Genomic DNA, 11,169 nt, shown 5'->3' with positions numbered 1-11,169 from the left:
GAGTACCAAAAGGTTCTCTTTTTTTTATTTTAATCATTTTTTTTGAATTAGATATACATATACACCTGGCATCTGAAGAACTTATTTTTTAACTGTCCAAATTGTGTTACCAAGCTTAGATGGATTATTTATCGAAAATTTCAATGATTTAACATCCACACTCTCTAATTGGTGGATATTTAGTGGACCGTTGAAATAAATACATTGGATGGTCAAAGTATGAACAAACAAATATCCATTAATTAATGGATTGGACCACTTAATCAATTTGATTTTCAGATGACAGTGGGTCCCCACATTTGAACGGCTTTATCTGGGTTATTACTGCCACGTGTAAAAATTCTGACGAAAGCGGCCCGGCCACACCCAACACAGTGCGGCCCTGACCATGGGGCCCACCTTGACATATGTGTAATATATCCACACCGTCCATTGTTTTGGTAGCTCATTTTAGAGTGTGAGACTGGAAATAAAGTAGAAAAAAAATCTCAGGTGGACCACACTATAAGAAGTAGTGGCGATTTGAACAGCTACCATTATAAATTTCCTAGGGCCATAGTAATGCTTTTTTTCATCTAATCTGTTAATATGGTCCCATGGACATAGATGAAGGTAAAAAATAAAAATAAAAAATAAAAAATAAATCTCAACTTAACATAAAATTTTTGTGGCCCACGAGAAGTTTTTAACGGTCAATCACTAATGTTTCACGTTCATAGTCTATCTGAGATTTAGATCTGCTTCATTTTTATTTTTATTTTTTATCACATACCCTGAAATTATCTAGAAAAACAGATGAACCGCACAGATATACTGCACATACATTAAGGTGGGCTTCCATTAATTAGCGGATAGGACCATTTAATTAAATTTGATTTTAGGAAGAAACTGGGTCCCAATACTTGAACGGCTTGATTTGGGCTAGTATTTTCACGGGTACGAATTCTGAGTGATCCACGCCAACCATCTGGTCTGCCTGTAGATCAGTTAGAGTCTCATTTTTTAAGATATCTACACCAACGGGATATGTGTACGATATAAAGACCATTCAACTAATGGGCCCACCCCAAATGAGACGATCATGCAGCAATCTAGCCCGAGGACTCGCCCACTGTACTCGGCTTTTCATTTTCTAGAAAAGAGAACCTTATTTCCATAATCGAGCCATTGGTTTGTTTGGGGCCTTTTGGCCCATTGCGGATGGACGATGCTCTCAAAAATATACTCCGTTTCCAATTGTGGCTATGTAAACATGTGTGCGGACGATCAGCAATCACAATCTATCAAGTAATGGCTAGGATCATCGATAGAGAAGACATTGAGGTTAGGCCCCCAAACTACGATATTCTATCTTACATGAATGGTTCAGATTTGCAGGTAAGGATGTTTAGTGCATTAAATCTATAAATTAAATAAAGTTGCCATTAATAGCACGAGGGATCCGTGGCGCAATGGTAGCGCGTCTGACTCCAGATCAGAAGGTTGCGTGTTCGATTCACGTCGGGTTCAACTTTTTAATTTTTATTTAATTCAGACCGTCCAATGTTTTGGTGAACTTACTACTTTGAGTTTTGTTTCTTGTGGAAGATTTGGACGGTCTGGATTGTTTTATAGGTCATTAATTTTCCAGTTGAGTCATTTGATTTAGACGGTCTGGATTAAATTGCTTTCTAGATCGTTTTCTACGTACCAGTTGATTCAACAGTTTGGACGGTCTGGATTGCTTTCTTAGTCGTTTTGGGTGCAACATTGTGGTATATATCAAAAAGAGCTGAGTCAACTATTTGGACGGCCTGGGATTCGATTTTGCCATGACTCATTTGGCGTGCGCCAGATCCCAACATGTCACTTATTCGTTGTGGTTGAGTCAGCAGTTCCAATGGTCTGGATTTCCGTACAAGTAATCAAGTATATGAATGAAATCAAGTGGCACATGACACATCAATCGTAGTACGGTCAGCGATTTGGACGGCCTAGATTATCTGGATTACCGTACAATTACGTCAAGTACTTGACACTTGAAATCAAGCGACAGATAAGTCGTAGTTCAGTCAGCTATTTGAACCGTCTAGATTACCATATAATTAAGCAACATTTACAGTTGAAAAATTTCATCCCAGCCAATAAGCCTGCAGGAGCAAAAGAATCAAATGCCTCAAATAAAGACTTAACTCGGATGGTAAGAAATGAACCTCGATTGAAACTTACAAAGTTACGAGCTTTAGGCAAAATATATAAGACGCATAAAGTTAACTCAGATAACGAAGCAGCAATGTCTAAAGGGACCGATTAAGGCCCGAACGCTAGAAGTCTCCTGACCAACCATAAAACCACCACATATTAGGTCGGTTACAGCATCGGCCATCGGATTAAGAAAGGATATCGATTATAGACCGACTATATGTTATTCGACAGAAGGTAAAAAACCTCATCCTTGCAGCTAGCCGAGACTCATTTATTACCAGGGTCGGTTAAGGCCAAGCCGAGCAAGGAGGGAAGAGACGGTGTAAACATAAATACCGTCCTGAAAATCTTGTGAAAAGGATTCCCGACCTCGAAGATCTCGGGATCAAGCAGAATCTATAAGCAGATTACAACAAAATCAAATCTCTGAGATATTCGGAAGAGAATCTTTGCATTACGGGACTCTCTCATTCCTCTAAAAATAGGAAATCTCTACGATGAAAAGTACGCAGAAAACTCTCTCAGAACACCCTTCTCTTGCACAGTCTTAGTGCTGACTTTAGCATCAGAGGTTCCCCGGCTTAAGCCAGGGTCTCCCTTTTCTCCTTCTTGTACAGGTGGCAGGACGTGGGAAGAGGACACAACATTTTTTTTGCATCAACAGATTGGTGCCGTCTGTGGAAAACAATACGAAAAGTCGTTTTCCATGCTCTATCCAGAAGCTTCAAATGAGTTTTAATGGTGAGAAGTAGAAGGATTGTTCAAGATGAACCAAATGATGTCGCTATCACTAGACTGCCTGCAACCGAAGGACCACCGGGTACGAACGGAGCCCAAGGAGCTCAGAATCAACCCAACAATCGCCAGGGTTCCACTGCTCGTCCAGCAACCTCTGCCGCGACTAGGAATACCCAGTGAAACTGAGGCAATGACGGTTGGACAGGGAGGTTCAGGAACTCAGATCTGATATAAACATCATGAAGCAAATGTTGGAACAAATTCATCGCCAGCAACTCCCATTACCGCCGCATACAGAAGGTCAGGCGACGAACGCTCCACAACAATTCGTCGACCCCCAGCCTGTTGCTCCGCAATCTGCCCCTCAGCAAACTCGGCACCATGGCCCGTCCAAACCAGTACCCGCTCATTCCGTGACCGCCCCGCTGCCTGACAACGATCTTCGACATGAAATAGATTGAAGAAGGCGTAGCAGGCCTCCGGTTGAGGGGACTGCAGAAAGCGACGAGCCCTATAAAGCCTACCTCCAGGACTTCAGGAGGGAAGTACGAGAAGAGATTGCAGACATGAAACAAGGTTGTGATGCACACCAGACGAGGCCTGAGGCAAAAGCGTCCCCGTTCATAGAAGAAATAATGTAAGCTCGGCTGCTCGAATGATTTCGTCTCCCGCAGATTACAACCTTCACCGGTAAGACTGATCTGACCGAGCACATTGAATCCTTCAGAACATATATGGAACTGCATGACGCCTCAGGTGCAGTGATGTGCCGAGCCTTCTCTCTTACTCTGACCGAAGTAGCTCGACTTTGGTTCAAACAGTTAAAACCGAAGTCCATCAGCTCATTCACGGAACTCAGCGACGCTTTCCTCACTAATTTCATTGGTGGGAAAAAGAAACTGAAACTGTTCGCGCATCTGAACAACATAGTTCAGGAGGAGGGAGAACTACTAAAGACTATATCAAGCGTTTCAACTTTGAGTCGTTCCAAGTCCGGAAGCATTTAGACGAAACAGCCCTTAATTCGATCATGCAAGGCATTAGGGACAAACCGTTCCTAGCATTCCTGGACAAAAATCCGCCTCTGACTCTGGCTGAATTCATGGCCCAGCCAGATAAGTATACGGATGCCGAGGAAACCCGGATCATACGCGAATCGGGCCAGAACGCAAAAATCTCGACCAAAGAGTCAGCGAAAAAAGAAGTTGACTCAGCCGGAGGAAAGAAGCGTAAGGAAGATTGGGCACGTGATGAGCGTAGGTCGGGTGAGCGACTCGATTACAAATTTTCAACTTACACTCCACTCAACAAACCGCAGGAGCAGGTGTTGTTGGAAATTAAAGGTGAAAGATTCGTCTATTGGCAAAATAAACTCCGAGGCAATCCTAACCAACAGAGTAAGGACAAATATTGTCATTACCATCGCGATCATGGCCACAATACAAGTGATTGTTATCACTTAAAAGAAGAAATCGAGAGGCTCATCCGAGAAGGCCGACTCAGAGAGCATGTCGAGAGGACCGAGACAACGGACGAACGTCAAGGTGATAACCGACCCATGGAGGAAATCCGAACAATTGTAGGTAGTCCCCGAGGTGGGGACGACTCAAACAATGCTCAGAAAAATCATGCCAGGAACATTAGTCGACCCGAATCCGAAATCCTAATCCTGTCTCGGCCCCCGAAGGAGAAGAAAATGGAGAGATATTGCATATCCTTCATCGATGAAGACACTCGATGCATCTATCATCCGCATGATGATGCATTGGTCATTACGCTGACTATAGCAAACCGAAAGGTATTCCGCATTCTCGTTGATACAGGGTCATCTGCAAATGTATTGTTCACTCAAGCATTCGACAAAATGGGAATCGAACAATCAGCTTTGCGGGCGGTTCACACCCCATTGATCGGCTTCTTGGGAGGACGAACACTCCATGAAAGAGTCATTTCGTTGCCTCTCACTACGGGGAACCCTCCCCATCAAGCAACAGTAATGGTCGACTTTCTGATAGTCAATCAACCATCAGTTTACAATGCGATACTCGGCCAACCCTCTGTGTCTTCTCCAAGCTGTGGTGTCGACTTACCACATTTCCATGAAATTTCGACCGAGTCGGGAGTAGGCGACCAACAGGACGCAAGACGCTGCTATGCCACGGCCGTAAAAGCTCCAACCGAGGTATCCATGATTAAATCATTGGATCCTCGTACCGAGAACCACAAGCGAGGACAACCGGTAGAGGACCTTATCCTGGTGCCTTTGGTTGAGACAGACGAGTCCAAAACAGTACAGATGGCTCGTCTTTGCAGTCTCCCCTGAAAGACAAGCTGATAGCTCTACTCCGACGATATGCTGATGTATTTGCATGGAGCCATGAAGACATGCCGAGAATTAATCCTTCGGTGATGACTCATCGAATCAATATTGATCTGACCTACCGGCCGATTCGACAGATGCGACATCCCCTCGACCCTGAAAGGTATGCTATCATTGAAGAAGAGGTCAACAAGCTCCTCAAGACCAAATTCATAGAGGAGATATACTTCTCGGAATGGGTAACTAATGTCGTACTTGTGAAAAAGGCTAATAGGAAGTGGCGAGTCTATATGGACTATACCGACCTAAACAAAGCCTGCCCAAAGGATAGCTTCCCTATTCCGAGAATCGATCAGCTGGAAGATAGCATGGAATGACATGAACTCCTTAGCTTTATCGATGCTTATTCTGGGTACAACCAAATTGTAATGCATTAATCTGATAAATCTAAGACTACCTTTGTCACTGACAAAGGACTTTATGATTACTGTGTGTTGCTATTTGGTTTAAAGAACGCTCTAGCGACCTATCAGCGATTAGTAAATAAACTGTTTGCTCGGCAAATCGGCCAAACCATGGAAGTATATATAGATGACATGCTTATCAAAAGTATACACCCTGCCGATCATATAGCCGGCCTAGAAGAGATGTTTTTAATCCTTTGCAAGTTCCAAATGAAGTTAAATTCGAGTGAGTGTGCCTTTAGTGTAAGGTCAGGAAAGTTCCTCGGATTCCTTATCAGTCAACGAGGGATCGAGGCAAACTCAGAGAAAATCAAAGCACTGCTCGACATGGAGTCCCTGAGAATGATCAAAGACATACAAAGGTTGACCGAATGGTTAGCCACACTCAACCGTTTCCTCTCCCGAGCTATCGACAAATGCCTCTCATTCTTCAAACAGTTGAAAGGAAGGCAAACGTTAGATTAGACGGAAGAGTTCGAAGCAGCGTTCCAGCAATTGAAGTGTTACCTCGGATCCCCACCTCTCTTGTCAAAACCCGAGCCAGGAGAAATTCTACTACTATACCTGGTTATATCCAACGCAGCTGTTAGCTCGGCTTTGATACGCGAACATGAAGGGAAGCAACTGCCGATTTATTACGTCAGTGAAGCACTATTACTGGTAAAGACAAGATACCTGCCTTTGAAGAAAGTGTCCTTGGTCTTAGTCGTCTCCTCACGATGACTTCAGCCATACTTTCAAGCTCATACGATCATCGTTATGACCGACCTCCTACTGCGCCAGATCCTTCAGAAACTCGAAGCATCCAGCCAACTAACAAAGTAGGCGATCGAGCTCAGCGAATTCGACATTCAATACAAGCCAAGAGTAGCTATTAAGGGATAGATTGTAGCCAACTTCATAGCCGAAGTGACACCACCGGTCAATCTACCTACCAAGCTTGAAGATGAATCAATTAATCCATCGACAACAACTTTTTCCAAGTCCTCGCCCGACCCAAAACCGTGGCAGCTGTATGTTGATAGTTCTTCCAACTCTAAGGTAAACGGGGCAAGAGTCGTCTTAGAAACTCCCGATTAAACCTATATGCAGTATGCCTTAAGACTTGGATTTCAAGCTTCGAACAATACAGAAGAATATGAAGCCCTTTTGGTCGGCCTCCGACTCGCAGCAAGTCTGTGCGTGACTCATCTCAATGTCTTCAGCGATTCGCAATTGGTCGTCAATCAAGTCACTAGTGTGTATCAGACACAAAAAGAGCAGCTGAAAGCATACATGAAGAAAGCCAAAGAGTTGATTGAAGGTTTTCAGCTATATATTATCACTCGGATACCTCGAACAGAAAATGCTAAAGCCGACCTTTTGGCAAAACTTACCTCTACCGACGAGGACGACATACCCAGGTCCGTCCCGATCGAGTACGTTGCTAAACCGAGTATCGATGATCCGGTTAGCTCGACCGTACATGCAATCGATTCGGAACCTACTTGGCTCGACCCAATCGTCTGATATCTTGGCAGTGGAGAGTTGCCCGAGGATCGTGCCGAGGCCCGACGATTGAAGATCCAAGCCTCTCGTTATACCATACTCAATGGAGTATTGTATTAAAAAGAATTTTTTGCTCCTTTGCTACGATGCCTGAATCCCAACGAAGCTGATTATGTATTGCGAGAGATTCACGAGAGTATTTGCGGAAATCACTCAAGAGGACGATTACTCGCGCACAAGGTCCTACGCCAAGGATATTACTGGCCGACCATCTAGCACGACACGTGCAAACTCATCTAGAGCTGCAATAAATGCCAACGATTCGTGGCCGTTCCGAGACAACTTCCCAAAGAACTGACTCCCATGGCCGATCCTTTGCCATTCGCATAGTGGGGAATCGACATCATCGAACCGCTCCCTTTGGGGAAATGACAGACTAAGTTTGACATCGTTGCGGTAGACTACTTCACAAAATGGGCCGAAGCCGAACCATTGACAAAGATAACCGAATAAAATATCACAGACTTTGTCTAAAAAAACATCATCTACCGATTCAGAATACTTTGGATCATTATATCGGACAACGCAAAGCAGTTCGATAACAGGCAGTACCGAGAAATGTGTGATAATCTCGGGATCATAAATGTTTACTTATCGCCCCATCATCCTCAGACTAACGGACAGGTTGAGGCAGTCAACAAAATCATAAAACAACTTCTTCGAACTAAGCTCGACCGAGCTAAAGGAGCATGGGTCGAGGATCTTCCTAAAATATTATCGGCATACCGAACCACTGCTCGAACAGCCACAAGAGAGACTCTCTTCTCCCTCGCGTATGGATTGAAAGGTGTCACCCCGGTCGTGATAGGACTGCCTTCAACCCAGGTCAGCTCGTTCAATGAGCAAGACAATGAAGAACTCCTGGCGCTCGGACTCGACCTCGTAGAAGAACAGAGGGAAAGAGCTCGGCTATGAATGATGGCTTGGCGGCGGCAAATAGTTCGGTTCTACAATGCCCGAGTCAAGGTCAGACGTTTTCGAGTTGGGGACATGGTCCTTCGAAAAACGTTCCTAAACACAAAAGAAGTTAGTGCAGGCATACTAGGACCCAATTGGGAAGGACCTTATATCGTCTCAAGCACTATACGACCGGGAATGTATCGATTAGAAGACCTAACTGGTCAGTTATTGCCCCATCCATGGAATGTCGAGCATCTAAAGTTCTATTATCCATAAGTCGGGCGTTGAGCATCCGTGAAGACTTAGCGAAACAGAAAACTTGTAAGATGAGTCAAATGAGTAAAAAGACTAAGTACATTCATTCATCAAATGATTTTTGCATCAGATTACATGAGTGTCCACAGTGGAATTACATTGATAAAATTATAAAGATAAAAGCAAAAGGAGTCAGCCACAACACAGTATGTCTTCTTTCGGTTGCAGATGCTTTCGAGCTCACCTTAAAGCTTGGTGTGCTTAAAGTGCTTGAAACTTGGTGTGCTTGAAGTGCTTGACACCATACTAGCCCCAAGGTTTATCAGGAGAGAACACAGGAGGTGGCTCGGGTTCAGCTGCTGCCGCCGCTCGGAGCAACCTCTGGTGCTGCCTCAGGAGCAGCCTCAGGCTCGACCTCGATATCGGCCGCCACATCAGCAGACTAAGCAGCCTCAGCCTTCAGACCCTCAGATCCAGCGGCATCATCATCGAATCCCGAGAGATCAAGGTCGGGAAAGGATTGCTTCATCACTCAGATACATTCGGCATACCCTTCCTGATACAAGCGATCTCTTTCTTCTGAAAACTCTTGGGACTCGAGGAAAGCCTTTATGGCTAGATCCTTAGCCTGATCTTTGGCCTGCTCAATGGCTGCCTTGGCCTCAGTTTTGACCCGAGTCAGCCTCTCATCGCAAGAGGCATGAGCCTGATGGAGTCGCCGTCTCTCCTCCTGAGCCTCTTTCAATAGCGAGGCTACATGGGCACACTCGGTCTTGGCATCGTTGGAGGCCTTCCTAACAAGTCCCAAGTTGCCTGATAGCAAGCCAACCCGAGCCATGGTAGCTTTGAGTTGTGCCTCCAATTCTGCAACTCGCTTCTCGGCGTCAGCAAGATCCGAGCTACCGCTGAGCACACAAGGGGCAAACTGCAAAAGGAAAACTTGAGATCAGAACTAAGTCGCCGAGACAAGGGCATGGCTTAAGGTAAAGCACGTGATCAAAGACATTACCTTGAGCAGCACCTTTGCCGCATGAGCGAGAGTTCGCCTTGAGGGGGAGGAGAAGAGGCCAGCAAAGTCTTTCTTACCCTCATGAGAGATGGTCCAAGGGACCATGTCCAACACAGCCCGTTGGAGGAGCGAAGATTCCTGTTGAGTCATCTCCCCTTTAGAGGTCTCCCCTCTCTGCTCCTCTCTCTGCTTCAAGACCACCTTGGCAACAAGTCCTGGCTCAGGAGCCATCTAGGCCTTGGCAGCTACTGCGTCCACCACTTCCGCCCTTTCTTTCGAGTCGGAGAGCACGACCATAGTCAGGATGACCCGAGCGGCTGGCCCCTTGGCCTTTAGAGCCGCCTTCGGCTTCTTCGAAGGCCAAGTCTCTGATAGAATTACCGACCACGGAGGGGCCTTCATTTTGGAAGTAGGTTTTAGAAAGGGCCGAGCCTCAGCCATATCTGCATCAGTAAAAGCACGAAATTAGATAAAATTCAAGGAAATGCATTAAGACTACAGAAAGTACCTGTCATGATTGAGTCTAAACCCAAGAGAAGAAGGCATTCCGGCTGAAGAAGAACCTTCCAAGACCGATCCTCCGGACTTAGAGTCTTCAAATCCTTAATCCGAGCTAAAGCGTTGGCTTCTAGCTTCGGCCTTTTCTTGGGGATATCTACAAGACACATTCAATCAGACTCGAAAGTATCATAACGAAGAAAGACAGAGAAAGAACATGATGAGTCACCTGCTTCAGAGAACGCCCGAGGAACGCGAGGCTCGAAGAGCCCTGGCTCGACAGTCTCCTAGTGACCACATGCCCAGAACCATTACTCTCTCCAATGCTTATTAGAGGTAGGAGGGTCGGTTACCAAAGGACCGCCCTTGTTCGGCCAAGCACATAAAAAGTACCAGTCGGGCTGTTGTGGGTTTGGCCGTACTTGGTAGAGATAAAGGAACTCATTGATAGTCAATGAGAACTGCTCTGTCTCAGCCCACAACACCGAGCACCTGAACAAGTTCCTCCATCCATTCGGGACTATCTGCCCATGAGCGATTTGGAGTGGGGAAAGAAAATCCCGAGCAACAGGTTGGAGGGGCAGACACAAGCCACCTTGTAAAGCGACTTGAAAAATTGCGACCATCCTAGAAAGAAGATGGTCAAGTAATTCACTCGGTAGAGGAAGGCGAAGGATGACCAAGTCCGGGACATGATACCCGATTCTAATCCTGTCCAGATCCGCCTCAGTTAAGACTAAGGGAACCGGACCCTTCTGCTCATCCTCGGCCTCCCCTTCCTCAGTCACCGATTCGACAGCCTTCGCCGATCTCTGAGTGTAGACCGACTCAATGGTCCTCGCCGACCTCCGCATGAAGACCGACGCACTAACCCCTTCTGCTTCCTCATCCTCTTCCTCCACTTCCTCCCCAGGAGGATTGGGTCTGCCATGGGCAGTCGTCAGCGATGCCTCTTCGCGAGAAGGACCCGTAGAAGAAGGGCGCCCCGCTGAGGATCCCGTCATTCTTTTTGAATACCGGAAAGCCGTGTTAGCACCGATGGCCATCTCTGCCAGCTGCGAGGGTGATTCCGAGACATTCCAAAAATGTCTCGCTTCACCCTCATCACCAGAAGCTCCCTCCCGGGGGCTCTAAGAACCTCGCATTACTGTGAAAATTAAAAATGAAGGGGAGGGAGAGAGTTGAAGCTCACCGAAGAGGCGAAAAGTATGCGAATGTGGATGCAAAAATGAAAACGAAGATGGAAACGACGG

General features: G+C 45.9%; 1 protein-coding gene and 1 non-coding gene across 2 annotated transcripts; both read left to right on the top strand.

Annotated features, from left to right (window-relative positions):
- Positions 1 to 1,437: 1,437 nt before the first annotated feature.
- TRNAW-CCA (transfer RNA tryptophan (anticodon CCA)) lies at positions 1,438 to 1,509 on the top strand. Its single transcript has one exon. It is a non-coding gene; the product is annotated as a tRNA-Trp (tRNA).
- A 2,443-nt stretch (positions 1,510 to 3,952) lies between these two features.
- LOC131228918 (uncharacterized) lies at positions 3,953 to 5,245 on the top strand. Its single transcript, XM_058224755.1, has one exon. It carries the CDS (start codon positions 3,953 to 3,955, stop codon positions 5,243 to 5,245), a length of 1,293 nt encoding a protein of 430 aa, XP_058080738.1.
- The last annotated feature ends 5,924 nt before the right edge of the window (positions 5,246 to 11,169 follow it).

This window comes from Magnolia sinica, chromosome 16, assembly GCF_029962835.1.
Source record: "Magnolia sinica isolate HGM2019 chromosome 16, MsV1, whole genome shotgun sequence".
Lineage (NCBI taxonomy): Eukaryota > Viridiplantae > Streptophyta > Magnoliopsida > Magnoliales > Magnoliaceae > Magnolia > Magnolia sinica.
This window is presented reverse-complemented; position numbering and strand designations above follow the sequence as displayed.